The following is a 26,460-nucleotide window of genomic DNA, read 5'->3' as shown; positions in this document are numbered from 1 at the left end:
GATGTAATCATCTCTTAGGACTGGCCTCAGAACTCAACAGTTTAAAGTTAGGCACAGTGAATAGCATTTAGAGTGTTGAAATGTGATCTCCAAAATTGCATCTGAGGGATCAGTGTGCCTCCTAACATGCTCTCCTTTCCCAAAGTGAATAGTTTGCACAGAGGAAGTCACTGACCAGTTACCTCGCAATACACTCACCTCGATCTAGGAGAGTAGCAAATTGCCCCCCCCAGAGTGGTGGGTTTACCAGATCTTTCCACTTACTTCTGGGTGTTTTCTAGCACGGAAAAGGGTAATGCAATCCTGGGAATATTTTACTGTTGTCAGTTAACCCCAAGAAATAAGTGCATGGCCCAACACCAAATAAAAACGTCTTCTGCTTCTGGTTATTTTTATATGTCAAAAGTTTATAGAATGTCTTCATAGGGAAGCTCAAAGTTTAAACTAAATGGAAAACAGACCTTCACTTTTATCACTGAGTCACGTGCCAGCCCAATTTTAAAATGCAGACTCTGTTACATACATTCATTCTCCATGGAGTCTTAACTCTGGATGGTTTCAGCATTTGCAACAGGTGGATATCAATTTAAACAACGCTGGTCCCCGCTGATTTCCTTGGTGGCCAAGGGAAATTCCCCAGGGTAATCAAGGATTTATATCATAGTCTGAGGCCTTAAATTTTTAAAGCATTATTTGAGTTCATCAATCAAGTTTTTATTTTGAAATACATACACATATGTGCATGCAAATGACTTGGGGAAAAGTGTTTTCATGACCCTGGATTGTATTTCTTGCATTGCCTGGAAAAAGACTACTCACACACTCACACCCCAGCATGAAGAGAAATAAATGTTGATTTGGCAATCATACACTTTCTGAGATCACTACAGATGCAGTTATTATAAAGCTAGATAATTTCCATATATTTATTTTGTTCCGCTCATTCCCTACATCCCAGGCCTGGCCTGACAGCTAAGGAATCTCTCATGGAACTAGTGTACTCGTGTGTCATCTGAGAGATTTAAAATTCAAGGCTTATATTTCAGTAGTCTTTAGGAAATGATGTATGGGCCACTGCAGTATTCTTGTTTTATTGGGTTTGGGAACACGAAGAAAAGCTAAAATCTATATTAATCCTGCGTTCCAAAAAGGGGAATTTAAAGTGTCTGTGTGTGTGTGATTGTGTGTATGGTTAGAAATTAAATTTTGAAGTGACAGAGATGTGAAAACCAAGAGTCACAGGGCTCTGGTGGAAAGCATTCATTTCATCTGAAGGAGACCTATGCTCGGCTTTTCGTGTAGGACTGAAAACTTAACGCTTTTTCATTTTGAGGTTTACAAAAAAAAAAAAAAAACCCGCTGCCGTCGAGTTGATTTCAACTCACAGCGACCCTATAGGACAGAGTAGAACTGCCCAAGGAGTGCCTGGTGGATTCAAACCGCCGACCTTTTGGTTAGCAGTTGTGGCTCTTAACCACTACACCACCAGGGTTTCCTTTTGAGGTTTAGGTGTAGGTAATTTAGGGTCACTGACCTTGTTCTTTGTTTAAGCACTGTGGAAAAGGCCTGTATAATATATAATTTTAGGAGATTATGGCAATAAAGTTTAAAAATACAAAGATTCTTTTTTTTCTCATGATTAGCTTAAGTATCCACTTAGAGGTAACACATTCTTTAGAAGTGATTTAAGATGAAATTTCTTGATCTCTCCCTCTGTATCTCTCAATCTCTCTGTTTCTGTCTGCCTCTGTCTCTCTCTGTCTTTGTCTCTATCTGTGTGTGTCTCTGTTTCTGTCACTGTCTGTATCTCGTTCTGTCTCTCTGTTTCTCTGTCTCTCACACTCGTAAACACACCCCTCCACACAACAATGAATGGGTCATATTCTCTATCAAACATCTCTGCAGTTGGAGCAGAGGTGAGGAAATTCATCCTGAGTGTTTCATTATAAAGTAACTCCATCTCTGCCTGATAAACACAGTGATTCAGGATGGCATGATAACACAGATTGCTCCTCTATGCCTGAAATCCGATCCCCTATGTTTTTACAGCAGTCCTTTTTTTTTTTTTTTTTAAGTCTTTAAAATAAAAAAGCTATTTATGTTAAGTTTTTTCTTCTGTTAAGTGGCAAAAGGGGATGTTTAACTCTTTGGAAGCCTGTTCCCATTTAATGGTGTACTGAGGGAGAATCTCGAAACAGATAGTGAGTGAGAAATAGGTTAACCACGGGCCAGTTGCAAGGCAGGAAAAGACATCTAAAGAAAATTACTATAATAAACAACTTCCTCCACTCACTGGCAAAAGGAAATGGTGGGGTGGTGGGGGACCAGGTGGATGGGTATGTTGATCAATGAGATGACGGGGTGTGAGCATTGCTGACAAAGTATTACCTTCTTGTCTCATTCTTTCCTTTGACCCTGCTGGCTGAGTCCGCCCCCCAACCCCTCCCGCCCGAGAGAAAGGGGTGGAATGAGTAAAGATGTGCTTCAGGACAAAGTCAGTGTAAGGGAAAGGAGATTCGCCAAGTAGCATGAACCAAGTGAGCACACAACACACAAAAGGGGCAAAGGAGGGATGTAGGATTAATTCAGAACAGATGATAGAAAAATCAGACTCAGAGCACAATTCGGAGGTACTTTGGCAATGCATGTCATTTGTCTAGAGCTTGCCATGTGCTTTTTGAAGAGGGGGCTTCCCCTTCATTCGTGGCAAATACTTTGGTGACAGGTCAGAGAACACTGTATATTTCTCTTCTCTAAACTCTGAGGAATGTTGATGAGTTGAATTAGACCTGTAGTCGAGGTCGAATGTGTCAGCCCACACCTTTGAAGCTGACTTACAGATGCATTTCCAAATCCCTGCTGAGGGTGTTTGGGTTACTGTCTCTTGTCAAATCCAACTCACTCACACATAATAGCAGCAACAATACCTGGTCATGTTCTTCAAGCTGTGAAGCAAACAAGAAGGCAGAGAATACTGGCTGAATGTTAACAACACAAGGACTGCCAAAAATGACATGAACTTCCAACAATATGAATCTGCACCACAAAATCGCCCCTTTCTGAAGCGTTGGTTGATGGATAATGTATCAAACAATTTATGATTTATTGGGAAGAACCAATCTATAAAATGTAGTATATTTCAGTTGTTAAGACCATGGTCAAATGAAACATTTAAACAAACACAGGGGAAAATAGATTGAGGGGGTTAAAAATCATAGATGCTTCAGTCAGATACTAGCATGTCGGAAATAAAATGTTCAGATTTAAACCTGGTAGCAATGTTATTGCATTGTAATATTATCACATTTCTCGCGCACATGATAAGCAAATGTTATCGCAAGCTATTGAGTCCCAGTGATAAGATCTCTTCAGCAGTCAATACAATTTTTAAACTGTCAAATTAGAATCCTGGACATTTTGTTTCAGAAATTGAAAGAAGTATTGCAAGAGGTTGAGAGCTCAGGTTTTAGAATCAGACTATGCCAGAGTCTGGGGACCCAGACCTTCCACCTACTAGCTGTGTGACCCTGTGCGTTTACTCATCTATAGTATTGGCATGTTAATAACACTGTAAAGGCTTTATAATGTTATTATCGAATTTTAATGAGATGCATATAAAATGCTCTGCCTGGCAAACAATAAGTCATCAGTAAGTGTTGCTATTATTATTTTTAAAGCCATCAAATATATTATTGAGGACAAGAAACCGGTTTCCTAGCATGCATTAAATAAAAAGTCAGTCTTTAAAACCTATCCCTAACTCTTTGGTTTCCATGGGAAAATTAGGATACGTTCTTTAAAAGAAAGAGAAAAAAAAAGCCTTAAATAATAAAGTAAGCTCAAGGCTGGTTGAGGGAATTTATAGCTTTAACATTAAAAAATAAAAAGTGGGAGCAAAAGATAGAACACTGTTGACCCAAGGGTATTCAATTTGTTCTTAGTTTTAACTTTGCATGCCCTGAGCAGAGGCCTTATTCCCCCTCCTTCTGAAGGCAGTTGGTAGATTCCAGCCCAGTCTGTGGTTTTCAACCTTAAGAAGCTGTAAATTTTATAACTCTGCACCCTGCGGTCAGAGCTGCTGAGTGTTGCATCTGAAGTCAGGTGGTTAGTGTGTTAAAGGTAGACATTAAACAGCTCTACCGAGGACCTGGAAGCATTTAAGGAGGTTGCTTGCCAGCTGTAAATTAGAGACCAGTGCCAGTTGGCTGGAAAATTCTCTGGAGCAAGTCCAGTTAAGTAGACTGAATCACTGGCGGTCTTATCCAAATTTGTGCGTTTAACAGCTCAGCTATACAGTCTGACATGCAGCATGCGGTGGTTCAGAAACAGCTTTATTGTGATGTTTTGTAATTATGTGAGGGAGTTGTGGCATTCTTGTGGCCTGGGAGAGTTTGTGTTCTTCACTAGTGCTGAAAAAGCAGTTTGCTATGCTTGTCAAAGTCCCTGAAATTGTTTTAAAAGAGATATGACTGATGGGAATTATCACTTGCAAATTACGCATTATCCCAAATGTGTTTTCCAATACTCATGGGGCAGTGAGTATCTTAGCGAAATGGTTGTACGAACATTTCCCCAAGGGCCTCCTGCTTCTGACTTCAGGTGGCAGAGATTATGGGTGGTTAAGATGATGGTCAAGGTTACACCGAGATATTCAGGTGTGAAGAAGACCACCATATCGGGGGCTCTAGTCTTCAGACAGGAAGAGAGGAAGAAGCCATTGTTAGACCACAGGGTTATTTGGAATTAAAAATTTTTTAAACCATGTCTTAAAATTCGTCCAAATAAACAAACATAGACCTTAAGTTTGCACAGGGCTTTGTGTTCATAAGGTCTCTGCATTTGGTTTAAGGCTTTTCTGTTACCACCTTGAAATTCTTAATTTTTTCAGCAAGGGTCCTTGCATTTTCATTTATACTGGGACCCAAAAATTATGTAAACTTTCCTGTAGGTGGGATTGATTTATTTGACAAAATTGAATCTCTTTGAGAACAAGGAGAAAGGAAAGACCCACAGAGATTCTATTTGCAAGCACCAAAAAGTAAGGAGAGAAGTCCACTGCTGCGAATTCTGTTGTTGATCACTTTTTTCCTTGATACAGGATGAAAAAAGAGGCAAAAGATACCTTAATTATCGTCTAGAAGCAAATAATATAATTGAAATATACCAAACCAAAACCAAACCCACTGCCGTTGAGTCAATTCTGACTCACAGCGGCCCAGGAGGGCAGAGTAGAACTGTCCCATGGGATTTTCAAGGCTGTAAACCTTTACGTAAGCAGACTGCCACGTCATTCTCCCATGGAGTGGCTGGTGGGTTTAAACTGCCAATGGTTTGGGTTAGCAGCCAAGCGCTTCACCACAGCACATACTCATCTTTTATACATTCGGTCCTGATGCCTATTTAAAAACTTACAGTCTTTAAGAGGACTTTATGAACTGAGGTTAAAGTAAATTCTTAAGTCAGCTCTCTGCTGGTTAATACAAATACTGTCTTTCAGCCTATTTGATCACACATACAACTCTCCTTGCAAACTTATAGCCACACAGACATAGTTTTGAGTCATTTTTTTTTAAGTTGAGAGGTTTTTATTCATTTATGCAGTCATTGAATCCATTAATGTGTTCAACAAATAAAACATAAATATGCCCTAGAAGCCACTGGCTATAAAACTGCAATAGCAACACACACACACACACACACACAAAATATATTTTATGAGTTAGTAATTAAAGTTGCATGTTCCTGTGAACATTTACAGTAAATTGTGTAAGTTATTTCTCTTTGTGCTTTTTCCAGCATAAGTCAATTTCTCATTATCTTTATAATACAAAATGGATTAGTTCCATTATTGTTCTTAAATATTCTGTTTAGTGCTATTCTTACTTTTGGCTCCAGGATTTTATTTTCCTGTGATCTTTACATGTTACTGTTGTTGTGTACCATCAAGTCAATTCCAAGTCATAGTGACCCTACAGGACAGAGTAGACCTGCCCCATAGGTTTCCAAAGAGCAGCTGGTGGATTCGAACTGCCGACCTTCTGGTTAGCAGCCTGAGCTCTTAGCTGCTGTGCCACCTGGGTTCCTGACCTTTACATATTTTTCATTTAAATTATGGGGGAAGAGGAGTTGGGGTGTGTCACTTTAGAGAGAATAGAAATCCTCAAAGCAAACTTAAAGTTCTCTTTTGTTGTTTTGTGCCTTCTTTAGTGAAATCATCACTCAAATATTTGATTAATTAAATGATAGCACAGAGCTTCTGTAGGTGCTCATGAGGCTTTTTTCCCCAGTTTCACAGTGGATTTGTTTTCCCTTTGCACATTCTAGGGTACTTTGTTTTTGACCTTGTAAGTAACCACCATCGTATTATTTTTATGTGTGGAACCTGTCTGATCTCCTCCACTGGAGAATATGACTTTTCCTCCTCCCTCGAGTGTCCTTTTCAGTACCTTGGCTATGGAAATCGGAAAAGAGATGATGTTAGCTTGGACCAGGATGGCAGGAGTAGAGAAGTGGTCAGAGGTGGTCAGATTTGAGATATGTTGAATGGCAAAAAAAAGAAAATACTAGTTGCTGTCAAGTCAGTTCTGACTCATGGTGACCCCGTGTGTGTCAGAGTAGAATTGTCCTCCACGGGGTTTTCAGTGGCTGATTTTCAGAAGTAGATCTCAAGGCCTTTCTTCCTAGTTCATCTTAGCCTGGAAGCTCTGTTGAAACCTGTTGAGCATCAAAGCATCATGCAAGCCTCCACTAACAGATAAGTGGTGTCTGTATATGAGGCGCACTGGCAGGAATTCAACGTGGGTCTCCCCCACCGCTACCCAAAAGAGCCATAGGACCTTGATTTTTAGAAGGTGTTCATTGCTGACTAATGAGAAATTGGCATTTGTATGGTACTACCTGCTCTTTTCGTTTTTTTTTTTTTCTTTTCTCGTTTTTTTAGATAGGGTGGAGGGAACACAAACACATCTATTAACATTATGGTTGTTTCTGGGAGGCACCAATATTTGTTTCCTGGTATAACAAACTAATGTCCACATCATGAAATCTTAAGGGTAAACCGTGGTGCTCCCGGAGACATTTAAGCTAAAAGCAAAGTGGAAACCATTTTGTAGCATCTTAAGGAGTGGTCTGGCATAATGGGAGGTCCTTGGTCAGCTGTAACCCACCCAACTTTAATTGAGGTGGGATCCCACCAGACGGAGATAGAGCCAGGGGTTCCTATTTTTAACTGGAAATCTGCTTTGCTTCTTGGGCATGAATGCCCAGTTTTGGTGGTGATGAATTTTCCACAAGACTCATGGAGAGGGAGAGAATTAGCTATTTATATTCATGCTGTGAGCTTGGGGGGAAAGAAAGAGGGGTAGTTAAGAAAGGAGGGGATCAGGAAGGGAGGCAAATAATAGGGGTTTGCCCACACCAATAACAATGTGATACACTGCAGCATTTAGAAACATTCTTGTCAGAGGTCCTGAATTCTGTTTAAAGCTCATTTCCTAATCAACTGGGTGACCTTGCACAAGTTAAAAAATTCTCTCCTCTCTGTGTTTTCCAATGAAAAAACAGACAGCTACCTTATAGAGTAAGATTTTTTGAGATAATGCGTCGAAAGCACCAACCTCGGTCCTTGGAAATGCCAGGTAAGTGGTTGCTCTTATGTTAGTGGTCAGACATTAAAGGGTCAGATTTATCCTGAGACTGGTCCCTTCTGAGGTTAAATCCACTCCAGTTCATATATTCCCAACATCCCTGCTTCTGATTATATTTCCCTTTTTTTTTACTTGCTTTCATCCTAGGATACAGTTAACAAATTCTCTTTGGAAACCCTATTGGAAGCCCTTTTGGATTCTGTAGATCAAATAGACAACTCCAAGTGGGGCATTTTGTGGTTTTTGGAGTGCTTTTCTTGTGCCCAGCTTCTAGAAGGATTGTAAATTTGTGACCCAGAATATATCATAAAAATGTATTTACTTAGATTGAGTTTCAACGAATCTATGCAGAGCACCAGTGCATGTTAGTACCATGCTAGGCTTTCAGGTTTAATGTGAGGGTTGATATCCAACAATATAACCTTCTTTGCTATCTTCTTACAATACGATATATTTGTTTTTGTTTTTTTGTCTTTGCTAATGGGTATACCTAAAGTTGAGGGTTGTGTGTTTAAGGCAACTGTCAAGTTATGCTTCCCAATTTTTCATCTAAGATATGAAGGTATGTATTTTAAAGTGTCATGGGAAAAGTTTAAGTCAATATATAACGCATTTGGGAACAATGAAGTGAACCAACTTTAAGGTCAAAATGTCATACAAATAACTTTGAAATGTTCAGTGAGATTTCTGGAATTCCAGGGTCTGACCTGCATCTCCATCTCTGATTTTTATCTTACACTATCCAGATTCTGATGCAAGGCAAAAATCCAGGGATAGCTTGGAAGTATGCACTTCCGAAGGTCATGAATGGAACTCAGACAGCCACAAAAAGACACGTCTACGCCTGGAACACAGTACAGTCAGATTGCTCCGTCTCCTGCGGTGGAGGTAGTAGACTTGGCTAATTCTGTCTTCCAAGTCTGTCTCTTCTTAAAACATGTTCTTTCACTCCAGGCTACTTTAACAGTGTAAAATTTAAATAAGCAACAAAAGAACTGTCTTTTATGGGAACCCTCACTGTAAAATGCAAATATCATTGTACTGTCTGAGGATTTTTCTGCACAGAAAGGAACTAATTCTCATGAATCTCAAATCTTCCACAAGCAGGGCTCCAAAGTTACACATCTAAAGTTTAAGGGATGTGTATACACAGTCGGAAGTCCCTGGGTGGTGCAAAGGTTAATGTGCTCATTGCTAACCAAAAGGTTGGCAGTTCAAGTCTACCCAGAAGAAAGGCCTGGCGATCTACTTCTGAAAAATTAGCCATTGGAAACTCTGTGGAGCACGATTCTACTCTGACACACATGGCGTCACCATGGGTCGGAGTCCACTTGATGGCAACTGGCTTACATACATACACACATGAGATATACCTATGTATCCAGATTATATATAAGAGATACATATGTGATAGCTTAAATTTTAAGTTCATGTTTTATTTTTCTGAATCCTGACTTTTCTGTTGTTACAAGCCTCCCACTGAGATAATAGACGGTGGGGTCAAGACAACCCAGAACACATGCAAGGCAAACTTAAAATGACTACCTGAAACATGGCCACCGTGTCACTCATCCCCTCAGGGGTGCCATGACCAAAGTCTCTCTCACTAGGGAAGTAGATTAAATCTGAGAAACAGTCCTTGCAAGGAAGGTACAACCACCACCATCCACTCAGCAAGCAGAAAAAGCATTTTGTTTAAATGCCAAAATTTCACTTATTTGTGTGTAAGTCCATCTTTGTCACAATTGTCCCCCTGGAAGAATGAAAGCCCACAAAAGGGTCCATGAAACTGAAGCATGAAGGCTGGTCTCTCATTTCCTACAGTCAGAGTACTTGGCAACAGTGAATCTCCCTACTACGTCCATCCCACTGACTAAATAGGGCACCTTGGAACCAGGAACGGAGCAGAGACTCAGAAAACAAAGAATTCTGGTGTACATTAAGTCCTGTTCTTTATGTGACCAAGCCAATTAACAAACTATGAGGAAATACTTTTGTTTAGGAAATATTTTAAATAATTATAAAAATTTTATTAATAACATTTTAAAGACAATATGCTATAAAAAATAAAAATAATTCCCTGTAATTCTATAATCAGCAATAGCCAATGTTAATACCTTGTTCTACATCATTCTATTCTGTTTTCAATGCACACATAAACACATGTGGGTGTTTGACATGCTCAGATGCATACAACAGGTATCACTTTGTCATCTTTTTTTATTGGACAGAAATCATGCTATAGATGTCTTGTTCCACTCTGCTCTTTTTCATTTAGTGTTAGACTGTGAGCAGTTTTTTATATATCAAATGTTGTCTGGGAGAATTTCTAATAGCTTCCTGGTATCCAGGGAGATCACCGGAGCCAGGAATAGAGCTCCTCTTGGGAGGGGAGAGATTCAATTCATTTTCCATTTACAGAGAATTAATTCAACCCAGGGAAGGATGCTGGAGAAGGACATTATGGGATTCTCCCATTGCCTATATTTAGCAATCCCTTCATATGACTCTCTTATTAGACCATGATGTGCCCTGGGCTAATGGGAAGAAGAGTCCAAATGAATACGTTCTCCAGAAGTAAATAGTTTACTCTGGGGAATCCCAATGTGGTTTTGATAAATGCCTCCTGAAAGCAAATCTGCTTCCAACACCAGGATCTGTACTGACTGCTTATCATTTTCAGCAGGAATGACTTCATTGTCCTCAAATTCTATTCTAAGAAAAATTACTATGTAAATATAAGCAAACGCAATCCAAAGAGGAAGCAACGTTTGTATTTGGGGAGCTGACAAATACAGTTACTCTCACACACATAAACATTGAACACTGAAAACAAGACATGGAATGCCACTGGAAAAAAAATCAAGAGTACTGAGCTGAGAGATATAAATACATGCTCAGTGAGTTCAACTTTTTGTTTTCATATGCATCATACCCTTATTCCACTATGGCAAAGTGGAATCTTAGGGTTTCCACACATAATCCACCAATGGTTTTCCCATTTATATCAGCAGGGGTTCCATTTTGAAGAACGTTTCCCATTGAATGCTTGCAGTGTGAGCAAAGGCTTGGTGCGATGTTTCCCTTTACAATGCCTCTGTTTTCAAAAGGTTGTGTTTAGAACTCTGTGGTTCTAGAATCCACATCAGTCTTGAAAAATAAGGAACTACACATTAAAACTATTAAAATGTGAAAAATGTTATCTTAGGGAAAATAAAGAATTTAAATTAGTTGCAGATCGTGCCAAAAGGAGGTGTTTTCACAAAATATCTGGATTCTGTATATCAAGTAAAATATCAGAAACTTGGTAAATCACAAGCTAAACTTGGAAACCAAACCAAATTGGTTATCTGTAATTTTTACTTTGTAACTTTTCATGTCTTATTAGGCTACATAAGCGTAAAGGCCATTTGCTTAAGAGATCAAAATACTCAAGTCAGTTCCTCATTCTGTAATGCAAGGACCAAGCCAGCCACTGAACCCAAAATGTGCAACACTTTCTCCTGCCCTGCCTAGTAAGTTATCTTGACATGTCTTTCTGATCACATTTGTACTTGTATGTCTATTATTTGTATGAGAACCCACTGCCAGTTCTTCTGATCAAGCTACTCAATGGTAGATGCCATGCCCATAAGAAGTAGTGGAAGAAAGAAGATGGTTGAAATTAAAACATATGACTTGAAAAACCCAAGTTTGCTTCAGTTTAGCTATGCAGATCCAATCTCGGGACAAGAAGGTGTCTTTTTTTTTTTACCTTTGGATGTTGGCCCCTCTTCTTTGAACTGAATCAAACAGTATTTAAATAGTACAGAATCCTATAGAAAGTCATCCAAGAATTTAAACATCATAATACCACACAGACCATGAAACCCAAAATGCAAATTATACAGTAGCAAGTCTCAAGGAGATAAAGGCCAAATGGAGGCTTCTTCTTGGATTATGGTACCCTATGGGGAGCTCAGTGGGTTTACTTTTGGACTGATTTTAGTCCCACTATTGTTTGAACACTAATTTTAAGTAATCTTCCCAGCCAAATGAAGCTTCTTCTTATGTGGTTTATCTTCTGCCAAATACATTTATCAAGAATTGACAGAGTTTATTCCAAAGCAATGCTGTCTTCACCAACGTTTCATCTTAAAGAGTAGTGTTTGGTTTGCGGTGCGATGTCATATTGCACCACCTTTATATATATACATACATGTATGTTTTTCTTTATAAGTAAAAGTGCATTTGTTTTAATCACTTGGGGTTTCAGCTGTCGTTCACCAATCCCAAATGCCCAACAGTTAACTCAGTTCTTAGAGTCTGGAGCTAGCTATATCCTGAAAACTAAGAGGAGACAGCTGGTATCCCTGGTTCTGAGAAATATCAAGTGGCTCATTACTAGAGTAGTGTTACTGATCCTTATGAGATAAGGGATGTATGTGTGTGTGTGTCTGTGTGTGTAGGGATAGTTTCTATGCTTAAATGGAAAGCTGATGTTTTCTGATTTTGAACCTCTTTCCACATCATTATCCCAGCAGCTGACCAAAGAAAGGGATCCCATCCAGATATGTATCCATGAAACAGCAGAAAGCCTAGGTCATGCCCATTTCCTAAAACGTTCCTGAGGACTGCATACAGAAATGATATTTTGTGCAGTAGCAACAAATTTTCTGGCTATTTAAAGCAGAGCAGCCTCTTACTATGAGTCTGTAGAGTAGATGTGGTGAGATAGGCAGGGTCTTCTGCTCCTTTACTACCTTCTCCACCCCATTATTTATATCTCAATATTTTCTGTTGGAATAATGGGACCTTTCAGGGGCTATTCTTCCCTAGGAATATACTAGAAAGAAGGATCCAAGACTGTTCAAATTATAATGACAAAGGAATTTATCTGAGGTAACCTTGCCATTTTCTCATGCAACAACCATGTCATATGCACTTAGCTGAGAGCTGGGGTACAGGGGTGAATAGCATGCAGTTCCTGCCATCAGCAAACCTGCAGCCACATAGAGGAGATGCATGTGGAAGTAAATAATTGAGATACAATGTGATATGTGCTGTCAAAATGTTACATACCAAAACACATTAATGGAGAAAAATTATGGAATTTCACTCTTCCAAGGAGAGTGTAAGAGTCTTGGCTGTAAGGTAAGGGGAATGAGGCTAGAAAGAGAGTTAGCCTGGGGCTGCAATATGAAAGGCCAGGTGTGTCACGTGAAAAGTTGTTATGTCATGCTCTTTCTAGTACTTTCACAAAGTCATCATGTTGTCACGTAAAGGCAAGAAACTTGAATTTGGTTTAAAAAAATGCCATTTTTATAGGCAAATATTGAAACTAATAATTTCATTATATGTAAATGTTATATAAAATATATATTTATAGACAGATAGATATAGATATATATGTTTTGCTTTACATCTTATTGTAAGATACATATCACTGTACAAATTAGAGGAACTTTTCTATTTAACATCTATCTTTAGCTATAGGGTCGTTATGTGTTGGAATCCATTCGATGGCAACGAGTTTGTTTTTTGTCTTTTTTTTATCTTTAGGTCTGGTGGCATAGTGGTTAAGAGTTCAGCTGCTAACCAAAAGGTCAGCAGTTCAAATCTACCAGCTGCTCCTTGGAAACCCTATGGGACAGTTCTACTCTGTCCTGTAGGGTTGCTGTGAGTCAGAATTGAGTCGATGGCAGTGGGTTTGGTTTGATTATCTTTAGCTCAACAGGATAATATGGATTATTCTTGTAATGCTAGAACTCATGTGCTGGATCCTCTAGACCAAAGGTTCTTTAATTGCACACATCAGGCCAGTGAGGGAAACCAAAGGTAAAAAATACAGAAACATTAGGAAAGGCAACGGAAATGCAAAGGAATAACAAAAACATATTTTGACCTTTTGTAAACCAAGAACATTTTTAGACATTGCTGCTATGACTCAAATGTCTAACAGTCATATCTGGTTTGTCTACTTTATTCTATGCCTTCAAATCATATAATTTTAATTAATCAAATATATTTGTTGAAAAGGACTAATAGTTTCAGTTGGTCATCACTCAAATATACACCAAGAATCAGATAGTTGTGGGAAAAAAAATGTTCTGGCAATCTTCAAATAAAGAATACAAGGTTATAACTCTAACCATCAGTAATTTTAAGACTATCCAGAAAAGTAGTTAGGGTAATTGCTTACTTAGAAATATCCTCTTCTCTCCTCTTGTCTTCTCGCCTCTCCCTTTTTCATTGATCACTTTTCCATTAGTCCTATTATTGTTCTTTATATTAATTTAGTGAATATATTAATTTTATTGCAGCACTTACCAGAAAGTATTTTATCTGTTCACATATCCACTTTTTCACTGTGTTATAGGCTCTTTAATGAAAAGAGTGCTGCCTGATTCATCCTTCCATCCATAATGCCTAGGAGAACCCCTAGAACATAGTTAAGATCCCTATAACTTTGAATAAATGAATGAATTGCTCAGAATTCAAAATGACATGTATTTCTTCCCAGGCAAGGGGAAGGAATGTGTTTTGCCCTACAATTGTGTGTTAATTAAGTGTGATTCTTTGTATCTGGACCACATCGGCTTCAAATTCTACAAAAGAATAATTAGAACCAATTGCTCTTATTGGTTCCAAAGTTGATTGACAGCTTTCATCAAGTGGTTAATCTTTCACAGTAACTACATATGAAGTTGTAACCCAAAGTCTCAGCTTCATTGAAAGTAATTTTTTTTTTTTTTCACTGAAAGTTGGATGCCAGGTGAATGGAGTGTGTGCAGCAGATCTTGTGCGGGGGGCCAGCAGACCCGGAAGATCCAGTGTGTCCAGAAGAAGCCCTTCCAGAAGGAGGAAGCGGTGTTGCACTCTCTCTGCCCAGTGAGCACACCCACTCAGGTCCAAGTCTGCAACAACCAGGCCTGCCCTCCAAAATGGAGCCCTGGGCCCTGGTCTCAGGTAACTTGGGAAGACTTGGAGGCCTTTATCTGTTTTCCCATGGAAGAAGAAGGTGGCAAAAATCTACAAGGTGCCTTTGTTCCCCAGAAGTCTTTCTACTGTTTACACCTTCATAAGAATAACTCTGAGTTAATGTGATGGTGACCGAGAATCTTTGTTTTAACTAGTGTTGCTGGTGATTCTTATGTGACCTGTCAAAGAGCTTAGAATCCTCCTCAGAGGTTCATATGTTAGAGTGTGGGGGCCTCCAGGCTAGACAAGTGAGTTCAGCTAAAAAGAGTTTGTGTGGCAGACAGAACTGGCTACTGAATTCTCCAAAGCAAATGGACAATAAATACAAAGAACAAGCTTTATAAAGGACATTTAACTCTTCCTTAAATGGGAAAGAGGTAGGGTTAGAAGAATACAGAGAGGAGTTGGGCATAAAATGTGATATTGTCACTAACTCCCACTGAAAGGCATAAAATTATAAAGTTGGAAGAAGCATATAAACTACCTGTTGTTCACAACTCAGAAATTCGCTCTATAGCAGAAGTTCTCAGCCAGGATAATTTTGTCCCCCAAAGGACCTTTGGCAATGTCTGAACACATTTTTGATTATGACAACTTAGTAAGGGTAGCTATTAGCATCTAGTGGGTGGAGATAAGCATCCTACAATGTAGAGGACAGCTCCCCACGACAAAGATTTATCTAGCCCAAAATATCAGTGGTCCTGAGGCTGAGAAACCCTGCTCTACAGGATCCCCTGCAGATGATAGCTCAGCCTCTGGTAGACCATGGATGGCAAACTAATCTTAGGAAAGAACCAGAAAATGCAGGAATTTCATCACCTGAACTGTGAAGCCAGACAGCAGCCTCTGACCATATTCATGCCATGGTTTCCTTTAGAGAACCATGTCCTGGATGCTGTTAGTTTCTAGAAAGCTCAGCAAACCATGATCATGTCCCCAGCAGAGGTCTGAGTAAGGGTTTTGGATTGGTTATTTGTTGTTGTTACTAAGACATGGTGGGAAGAGTAGACTACATCTGTTAGTGGAATAAGGAGATAGGAGTAGGAAAGAATACCTTTGAGCAAGCTTAGAAGGACTTTAAAGTGTAAGAGAATAGATCCATTTACGTTGTTGTTAGGTGCCGTCAGGTTGGTTCTGACTCACAGCAACTCTGTACAACAGAAGGAAGCACCGCCCAGTCCTGTGCCATCCTCACAGTCATTGCTGTTTGAGCCCATTATTGCAGCCACTGTGTCAATCCATCTCATTGAGTGTCTTCCTTTTTCTTTTTTCCACTGACCCTCTAAAAAAAAAAAAAAAAAAAAAATTTTTTTTTTTTTTCTACTTCACCAAGCATGATGTCCCTTTCCAGGGATTGGCTCCTCCTGATAACATGTCCAAAATATTTGAGATGAAGTCTTGTCATCCTCGCTTATAAGGAGTATTCTGGCTGTACTTCTTCCAAGACACATTTGTTAATTTTTCTGGCAGTTCGTGGTATATTCAATATCCTTCACCAACATCTTAATTCAAGGGCACCAATTCATCTTCTGTCTTCCTTGTTCATTGCCCAGCTATATTCCTTTATTAAAAAAAAAAATTTTTTTTTATAGGAAAGTATAAATCTAAGTAGTATATAGTGTTACGTCTGGTCTCTTTCTTTGTCGTTAGGAGTTATAATTTACAAAAGGAGAATTTAAAGGATTATTTTGGCCACGTACCTCTGGTGGATATAGAGAAATGGGGGACTGCAGAGTTTCGAATAGACCTCATGAGAAAGAGCTCTAGTTAATGAAATTTACCCCAAGTTTCACAAGGAAATTTTTTGAGAGTGTGGTTTATTTCTTTTTCGTTTTTAGGCTTTTTTTTTTTTTTTTTGGCCTTCTCTTTTCTTTTTTTGTGTGACTACTAAAACCAAATGTGGTTTTTTTTTAGAACTTGTTCATAACTAATACAAAAGGGTTCTTCATAATTAATTACTGCAGTCTGTCATTCCACTACTGACCATGTCTCTGGAAACTCTTTAGAAAGCAATTTAAAAATTTTGCCATTCTGAAAACAAGCAAATATAAAATAAAATTCTATTGAATAAGAGTCAACCATTTTTGAAAGTTTTGAATATGAACGAGTGGCTGTGTGCTTAGTCAGTCATATCCATGCTCTGTCATCTGACAGAATTGTTCAAAGCCCATCTCTGCTTAGCAGCCGTGTGATCACTCTTGGGCAAGAGACCTAAGCTTGCTGATTCTCAGTTGCCTCTTCTGTAAAATGGGATAATAGAAAATTATGTCATGGGTTCGTTAGAGGATTGTGTGACATAGGCTCCAGGATACGTGCTAAACTGCGTCATCATACCCAAGCCATTAAATAAATACTCCCTGCTGCTGTAGCCTGCTAATTATGATATCATTGTCCTTGTCATCATCATCTTCCTATCTCCATCCTCTTTAAGAATGTGAAGTATGAGAATTCACATGGTCCTCTGAACAGGCTTGGGAACTGTACCCCAGCTGTTTGTACTTTGACAAGTAGTAAAGGCAAAAGGGACCACATCCCATATAGTCCTTCTGAAAGGACACCTCCCTGGATGACAAATCCAGGCCCGAAGCCAAGGTCTTCTAAGTGAACTTGGACAAGTTTTTAGTGACTCATCAGAAAGCAAGGAGATTATTTCCTGCCTTATCTATTTCGCAGCTCTTGCGAAAGTCGGGACAGTAGGAGTGGGAGAGTGACTTGCCCATAATGCAGGTTTGCATTGTACAAATTTATTTACACCCACGGAGTGGCTGGTGGGTTCAAACCTTCGACCTTTCAGTTAGCAGCCAAGCATTTAAGCGCTGCACCACCAGGGTTCCTTGCCCATATGCATACACATCAAGTACTTCTGCCATTATTCTCCTGATCGGAGAAGTTAACCATCCGCTTTAGCCAAGTGCCCGTGTCAGCTCCGCCTCATGCTGGAGGGAGACACAGTTAACATCAATGACCAGATCATGTACCATTTTCCAGATTGTTACTGTGTGGGCTGTGAAGAGAACTCCTCTCTGCCCCGTTCTCAGTAAAACTCTTCAGACCAGGGGCAGTCCAGCATTTAGAATGTTGAAGGTGAAGGCTAACCTGCATTTAAGACACGTAATGACATTTCCTGGCCCCTGGCAGGAGGAACTCTCTGGCTGTAAGGGATTTTATTGGGCATTTTGTTCAAATGCTGAAAAATATGTTTGCAAACACTTCAGTAAGTAATATGTTCTCAGTATTTACCCAGAAGAAAAGCACCTGAGACTACCATGTAAGTGGCATTTTTTGTCCTCTCAAGTGTTCCAAGACCTGTGGGCGAGGGGTGAAGAGACGTGAAGTCCCGTGCAGAAGTTCTGCCGCAGCAGACCACCTCCCCGAGAGCCTGTGTGCCAGCATCCCGAAGCCGGAGTCACAGGAGGGCTGTGTGCTGGGACGGTGCCCCAAAAACAATCGACTGCAGTGGGTCATCTCCTCGTGGAGTGAGGTATGAGTTTAGACTTACTGCTGGTTTTCTTGAAACGCTCAGCTCACCCACCAGCGTGCAGATTCCCAAAGCTCCTTTCTATTCAACACCCATATACCAGCTGTCTACTAATTGCGTGTTCCTCCCTCCTGATGTCATCAAACCTTGATATAGCACCCATCCCACTGGTTGGACCTGTGCCTGGGCAGTGGGGGAACAAAACTCCGTAAAGCACAGAGTATAGAAACACTAGTAAGGCATACAAGTGCTAGGATGGACATCTGTAATTCTGTAGACCTCAAGGTACACCTAACCCAGACTACAGGAGGAATCCTTGCCAAAAAAGCTTTTCTAGGGAGTGTGAGCCTGAAGATGAACAGGAACCAGGTGAAGGTGGAAATGGGGGAGATTATCCCAGACAGACGGCACATCTTCCACAAGGACTGCTGTAGCTTGAAGGTCTTTACTATATGTGTGTGGTTGACCTTCCATCATCCACCCCTGAATTTCACGTGGATGACACAAGCTTATGTCAGAACATATTTGCTCAGTGGACTTGACCATGGAGCTCTGCACCCCTTACACCTTCTTTCTTGGCTCCTAGTGTTCCACAACCTGTGGTCCAGGTGTGAGGAAGAGGGAAATGAAGTGCAGCGAGAAGGTCTTGCAGGGAAAGCTGATAACTTTCCCAGAGCGTAGATGCCGCAATATTAAGAAACCCAACCTGGACCTGAAGGAAACCTGCAACCGAGGGGCTTGTCCAGCCCGCCCAGTGTACAATCTGGCAGCTGGCTGGTATTCATCACCATGGCAACAGGTGGGTGCCTGTGGATTTTGTTGTTAGGTGCCATCAAGTTGATTTTTGACTCCTAGCGACTGCATGTGACAGAGTAGAACTGCCCCATAGGGTTTTCTATGCTGTAATCTTTACAGAAGCAGATCGCCAGGTCTTTTCCCTCTCAGAGCTGCTGGTTGGGTTCGAACCACCAACCTTTTGGTTAGCAGCTGAACACTTAACTGTTGTTCCACCAGGGCTCCTTACGTGTGGATTCAGGAGATCTATATTTGACTAAGATTCAAAAAAGGAGGCAGTACTGCAACGGTTGTTCTTAGAGACCTATCCAAACGTAAGAGGCAAAGAGTTCAAGTTCTAGAGGCACAATGGCTTATGTTCTTTCTCCAAGCCCGCCACATGCGTAACCCTGGGCAGGTTACAAAATCTCTGTGACCCTCAGTTTGCACATCTAGAAAATTGAGATGATAATACCTTGCAGGTTTTTTAATGAATAAATGAGATAACGAATATAAAGCAACAGGTTTGTCGTATAGTGCTGACGTTGCTGCTGCTATTAAAACCACTACTATAGTTGTCTCTATTTCCTGCTCGTCATTTTACTCATTTGGTGCTTCCATCATATTTCTGAATAATGTAGTATCAGCTAACATTGTTCGACCATCGTTATGCAATGGTACTTCCCAGGCATTCTTTATTACCTTACTGAATCCTTGAAACAACCCTCTTTGTGGGTATGATTGTCCCTATTTTGTGAATGAGACGGTAAAGCTGAGAGTTGAGCAGTTCAACCAAGGACAACTAGCTTTTAAGCTCATCAGATATTAAAAAAAAAAAAACCAAACCCATTGCTGTCGAGTTGATTCCGACTTATAGCAACCCTACAGGACAGAGTAGATCTCCCCCATAGAGTATCCAAGGAGTGCCTGGTGGGTTCGAACTGCTGATCTTTTGGTTAGCAGGTGTGGCTCTTATCCATTATACCACCAGGCATCAGATATTAGAGATGCCCTTTTTCTCAGCAGACTTGGATAAAACTTTGGTCACATTAGTTTGATTCGTATTGGCTAGGATTGTTACGTGAATATCCTTAGGAATCCAAAGCTATCTGTTGGTCCTTGAAGCATTCCAACCAACAGATGTTCAAAGGACTGACGGACTTGAGAGGTGCTACCTACTTCACCATTAAACCCCAGGAGCTGGGGAATGGGGGCAGCACAAACCTATGTCTGTATATGTTTATATATATGCATTGTTATGTACACATATATTATTTTTATGGAGCCCTGGTGGCGCAGTGGTTAAGAGCTTGGCTGCTAACCAAAATGTCTGCAGTTTGAATCCACCACCTGCTCCTTGGAAATTCTATGGGGCAGTTCCGTTCTGTCCTACAGGGTCGCTATGAGTCGGAATCGACACCATGGCAATGGGTTAATCTTTATGGGAGCAGATCACCAGGGCTTTTCTCTTGTGGAGCTGCTGGTGGGTTCGACTTGACAGCAACAGTTTTTTTGTTTGTTTGTTTGGAAATGAAAACATGGAAGAAAGAAAAGAAAATTAGAACGATCAGTTGCCTTCTAGTTGGCTAGGCACTGTTCTAAGTGCTATATATATTGCTTTGGATTTCTTTCTTTCTTTTTTTTTTAAATTATTTTACTAATTGAACAGATTTGGAAATTGATTCTTATTGGCTTAGGACTGTTTAGATCAGGAATTAACAAATAATTGCCAGCTGGCCAAAACTGCTCCTCCCACCCCTGCCTGTTTTCATAAACAAAGTTTTATGGAACAAGCTACACTCATTTGCTTATGTATTGTCTGTAGCTGCTTTCGCACTTGGAAGGCGGAGTTGAGTACTTACAACAGAGACCATGTGTGGCTCGCATGGCCTAAAATATTTGCCATCTGGCCCTTTACAGAACAAGCTGGCCAGCCACTGGTCTAGATGATTCAATGACAATCATGCAACTATGTTTGAATGCTGGGCTAAATTCCACAACTCATGTTCCTTCTACCCCAACATATTTTTTCCACCCAAATACCAGTCCCTATAGTGATATTTGTGCAAGATAAGACTTAACCTGTTGCAATAAACTAAGGGGAAAAAACAAGGATAATGTAGTGAATTTGTTAAAGCAAAATAAAAAGCAATTTAAAGGGCTATCTTTTCCTTAGTTTTTCCAGATACACATATGAAGAGCTAAGAAGAGGATACTTTCATAATATATACCTTCTTTTTTTATGTATATATTATGAAAGTATCCTCTTCTTAGCTCTTCATATGTGTATCTGGAAAAACTAAGGAAATTGACAGTCCTTGCTCCACCTCTATTTATTTTTCATTTTAATTGGTCAGTGGAATCACTGACACCAGGAGGCTCTGTTCTCCCCCATGCTAACCCAGAACTCAGCTGGGCACTTAGGACAGGATTTCAAAGCTGTCTCAGATGATCATTTCCCTTTCTGCCCTAGTTTTGAACTATTTCCTTCACTATTGCATCTGCAGAGATAGCGTGGAATTCTTTAACTACTGTGATTAATTGCCTAGATGTGTCTGTATTTGTTTCTACATTCTTAGGCAATTCCTGTATTTCTGGAACCTCTCTTTTTCACGAGCCACTTGCCTGGGAGACACGCACTCTTGGGCTAGATCTATAGCATTTGCCTAAGACCCTTTTAATCAGATCAGACGGGTGACACGTGTTAGGATAGACGCTGTGGCCATGAGCACATTGCCTGGGCCTGGCCGGTCCCTGTTCTGTCCGCAGGCGTGTTGGTAACGGCATCCTTAGGAGTCTCATCTCTCTGATGTCTGAGTCCTCTCTCCCCTCCCCTGCAGTGCACGGTGACCTGTGGAGGAGGGGTCCAGACTCGGTCAGTACACTGTACACAGCAGGGCCGGCCCTCCTCCAGCTGTCTGCTCCATCAGAAGCCTCCGGCGCTGCGAGCCTGTAACACAAACTTCTGTCCAGCTCCTGAAAAGAGAGGTAAAGGAGCCCATGCTCGAGTTAATTTTACTAGTCTGCAGAGAGTTTGTCAAAAACGCACCATATTTGGTGGTGCAGCTTGTGCATTGTGCAACTCTGGGGGGCGCCATTCACACCAGAGCCTATTTGAACAGTGCTGCCTAGAGGTGTACAAGGCACAACTTTCTGAAGCAGTTTCAGCTCAAAGGCATTTTGTCTGCACTGATCTACAGGAAACATTTAATGCTATAATCAGGCTTTTGAGGCATTAATTCTTAGTTTGAAATGAGAAATGGCAATCTTGCAAGCCTATCTTTTTAAACTAAAGGTTAGTTTAATAAACAAATGAAAACAGGTAACTTCCATGTGCCAGGGATTATGATAATCAGTGGGACTGCAAAAGCAAATGCATAGGAATTGCCCACCAAAGCTCACATTCTAATTAAGGCAGATACACTACAGTCAATCCCAGTGACTAGGTATCATCCTAGGACTACACCTTAAATGCTTTTTTAATGGAAGTTCAAACGAAGTGTAGTGAGTACTGATTGGAAAACAGGAAATTCAGTTATCTGATTGAACTGTACCATTCTTTACTAGCCCGACTTATTTTAAAGTAATCTGATAATCACTGGAAAATATTTTTCAGTCTAATCAGATTTTCTTGTGCTTAACAATTATTTTCCAGCACGTACCTGCTGGGTTTTCTTTTTATCCAATCACACCTCTTCCAAAGCTGTGCAGTTTCTTACTCCAGTTTTGCCCATTGGTGGTGGATCACATTCAGGACTGTTACTTGCTCTCCCCTGTCCACATCACATCCCATCTCTAAATTCTTATTGTTGTTCACTACTTCTCATTATAGCCTTAGCTCCAGGCTCAGGGCATCAACTTTCACTCCTCTGTGCTCCCAAGGTTTGTATGAGACAGGAAAACTAGTTGTATAGCAATTCCTCAAAACCAGGCAATGCTGGGATTCTGCAAACCTACAGCCTTTCTCAGCAGAAGGCTCGTGGGGAAGAAACATATTTTCGAGCAAGTGGTCATGTTCTCCCAGGTCCTCTCTTTCTTTCTTCACCATCGGTGATGTATCATTACCACCCTTTAGTCAGATGGCCACAGATAAACCCAAGCATCCAAGACTGTCTAGAAGGCTACAGCAAAGTGCAAGCCCCGTTAGCACTTTCAGAAAGACCAAAGGACAATGGTCAATCATGAAAATCGCTCCACAGTATCTCCTGGGCAGGAGTGTGAGGTGGGGAGGGTCACAAAGCATGTAAGGTCAGTGAGGAAGAGAGCTCATTGGTCTTATTTTCCTTTGTTCACTCAACACTTAGAACCACACCTGACACACAGTAGGTGCTCCATATGTGCTAAATGAATAAATGCATGACTGCATGAATACATGAAAAATGGCTTGTAAAGTTCAGTGTGGTTCTCTACTTCATTCAAAAGAAACTCACTAAGCATCTACTATATATCCCTAGCATTCTCCTAGGGATGAAAGAATAAGGCAGAGTCTTGTTCTCAAACTACAAGGAGATAGTGTCTCAAAGGACAGGAAGATATAACAACAAATAGAAGCAGTGGAGTGTAATCTGTGTTATAATGGTGGTCAGTCCTACCTGTGTTGCTGGGACCAGGGGCAAGGGGATGTAAGGAAGGCTTTTTAGAAGATTTGACTGAGTCTTTCAGGTCTCTTTTGGAGGAGCGAATAGTGGAGTGGAAGGCAACTCATGAAGGATACCAGCCCAGGTGTTTCTTCTTGGCCAAACATTTAGCCTATAATTTCAATCAGTTAAGAAGTCCTCCTAGTTCTCCCATTCCCATCCCAAGTGTAGGGAGAGTGGCAGTCCCAGACTGCAGTCCCATCAATCCTCCTCCTTGCAGCACTTAGCCAAGTGGCCATTTGTGAGAGTCACTGAGTGTGTTTTCTGGCAGTGAATTTTCTGGAAATGTTAATGGACAGTGAGCATACCCATGGTGACATAGGGAAGAAGATTGTTCTGTGAATCTTCACCTAGACCCCCACTGTGGGCCAGATACTCTGCTAGGTTCTGTGAGGTTTTCAGAGGTGCAGTCCTCCCCTTAAGGAGCTTATAGTCAAACTAGACCCTAGAGAAGACAGTTCTTGCCCAGGTTGGCCTATCCCATCTTCCAGGACAGCCAAGCAGGTTTGCAGTCCCCCAGTCCCTCTCCTATGCTGACAGCCACTTCAGGAGCATTTATCTTATACTACGGGATGCTTTACCTCAGTGTCTTGATTGGATCTGCACCCTGGAGGACCATCCTTATGATTTGGCATTGTATGTATTATATGTGTAAATCCTATTCAGAAAACAGGGACACTACTGGAAACTTGTCTATCACACTTGCATTATAACTGTTTATATAGTCTGGAAGCTGCCTGGGCTTCAGATAATCAGGATTAAATTGGAAATTCCAAGCACCCAATACTAATAAGCTACTCCTCATGGAAGTCCAATCTTCAAATGTGGGGGCGGAGAGGGGGTGGGTATGAACAGCATTGTAATGCGGAAGGAGCAAGAGTCTAAAGTCATGAAAATGGATTTGAATCCATATTTCACCACTTACTAGCTGTATGGCTCTGGGCAGGTTTTTTAATCTTTCTGAGCTAGTTATAAAATGGGAAAATAATGCTTTTAAAAGATTGCGTGACAAGTAAATAAAGTAATTAGCTGTTTATACTTATGTATGTAGTGCTTACTATGGATCAGAAACTAAGTGTCTTACTGTAGATAGAGCAATGAGTAAAATAGACAAAGTCCCCACCCTCAAAATAAACTTAATAATCCTTCAGACCTAAAGGATGTAAGGAAGGCGAGCCATTTGGATACCTAGAAGGAGAGTGTTGCTGGCAGAGGGAAGAACAAGCGTGAAGGCTGTGAAGCAGGAATATACTAAACTGTCCAAGGAATAGCAAGGAGGCCACTGAGGCTACAGTACAACGAACAAGGTGGAGAGTGGTTAGAAGTTGAGCTAAAAGGGAGAATGGGGCCTTGTAAGTAAGGACTTCAGATTTGACTCTGAGCGAGATAGAAGCCAATGGAAAACACTGAGCAGAGGAGCATACGATCTGACTTGCAGGCCCATCGCTGGCAATTACACTTAGAGATGTATAGGGAGTCTAGAGTTGAACAAGGACTTTCTGCTCCTTGGTAGAGGCTATTCCAGCTGTCCAATGAGAGGTGGTTCCATTGGAGCAGTCACGGTAGTGAGGAGGGCTCGGATGCTGGTTATATTTTGGGAATTGAACCAACAGGATTTGTTCATTGTCTGCACGTGGGATGTGAGAAAAAGAACTGCAAGGTCACTCAAAGGTCATCCTCAATAATGTAAATAAAATACCTGACTCGTAGTAGAAGCTCAAATAGCCAGCTATTAGTAATCATTATTATAACTATAATCAACAAATATTTATTGAACAGCTACTTTGTGTCCTTCGCTGCTCCCTCTTCATTCCTTATCAAGTCCTAATGTATAATGGGAAGAACCACTCAGAGGCACAAAGTAGGTGGGCCGAAGGTCTTTGTTGCCAAGACATTGGCTTTAAGAAAAAAGGCTGAGAGCCCAGACCAATGTATTAAATGCATTTTCTCATTTCAGAGGATCCATCCTGTGTAGATTTCTTCAGCTGGTGTCATCTAGTTCCTCAGCATGGTGTCTGCAACCACAAGTTTTATGGTAAACAGTGCTGCAAGTCCTGTACAAGGAAGAGCTGACCTTGATGCCCTCCCCCAACACTGTAAGGCCAGGATTTTACCTTCTAACCTCCAGAGACACCAGCCAACTCTGAGACAGAAGCTGAGTGCTGCAAACAACTTGCGAGCTGCTGTAGAATCTGAGGAGCCAGCTCCGAGGGACAGACAGGTTGCACCAGCGTCCTTATTCAATTCATCAAAGCACATGGTACTCTGAAGCACTTGAAGATGGGAAGCAGTGACAAATCTGACTTACAAAACAAAAGGAAAAAAAATGATTTGTACTGATACATGAAAGGAGTGATGAATCACACTGAGATATGTTGAATTTTAATTTTGACAAGGAGAAATCTTGTCAACTTTGGGACAGATCTCCTTTTGGACTTCAAAGGGTTCAATGGCAAAGACAGCTCTTTTGAAAAGGCCCTTTAAGCCTTCAGGTCAAAGACTGGTGATACTTGGATCAATCAAACATGGATGGGACGCCTTGCCTCACTGTTGCTTGGAGTTCACAGTTTGATTATGACTCTGAACACCCCAAACCAGGAATCGCATGAGAAGTCAAATGGTGCTCACTATTGTGCTTGCTGCTGGACTGCAAGCTTCATGTTATGTTTATTTAGTGTGTGGTGTGTGTGTGTGCGCGCGTGCGTGTGTAAGTATATTCTTTTCATAGAGAGTCTCAAAGACTAAAATTAACAACTTGAAAAGTATTCCCAGGGCAACATGGACCATTTAAGATCTTCATCTAATTGAAATTCACACACTGAAAAAACTCTCATGAAAGACCAATATTGACACTCTTCACATTATACCAACCTTTTAACTTTTGGTGCTAGCTGAATATATATATGGGAGCCTAAAGTCTGCTGTTTGGGAATAAGAATTGATGAGATGTTCCTTTCTGGTAAAC

General features: G+C 40.7%; 1 protein-coding gene across 1 annotated transcript in view; it reads left to right on the top strand.

Moving 5' to 3' along the window:
* The window catches only part of ADAMTS18 (ADAM metallopeptidase with thrombospondin type 1 motif 18), a 173,175-nt gene extending 147,607 nt beyond the window's left edge, over positions 1-25,568 (top strand). Inside the window, exons 17-23 of the mRNA XM_049864133.1 lie at positions 8,393-8,534; positions 11,035-11,161; positions 14,390-14,594; positions 17,902-18,087; positions 18,671-18,883; positions 21,699-21,846; positions 25,453-25,568. Of these exons, the coding sequence (XP_049720090.1) occupies positions 8,393-8,534; positions 11,035-11,161; positions 14,390-14,594; positions 17,902-18,087; positions 18,671-18,883; positions 21,699-21,846; positions 25,453-25,568 (1,137 nt within the window). The remainder of the gene's footprint in view (positions 1-8,392; positions 8,535-11,034; positions 11,162-14,389; positions 14,595-17,901; positions 18,088-18,670; positions 18,884-21,698; positions 21,847-25,452) is intronic.
* Positions 25,569-26,460: the final 892 nt, after the last annotated feature.

This window comes from Elephas maximus, chromosome 21, assembly GCF_024166365.1.
Source record: "Elephas maximus indicus isolate mEleMax1 chromosome 21, mEleMax1 primary haplotype, whole genome shotgun sequence".
In the NCBI taxonomy this organism is placed as follows: domain Eukaryota; kingdom Metazoa; phylum Chordata; class Mammalia; order Proboscidea; family Elephantidae; genus Elephas; species Elephas maximus.
This window is presented reverse-complemented; position numbering and strand designations above follow the sequence as displayed.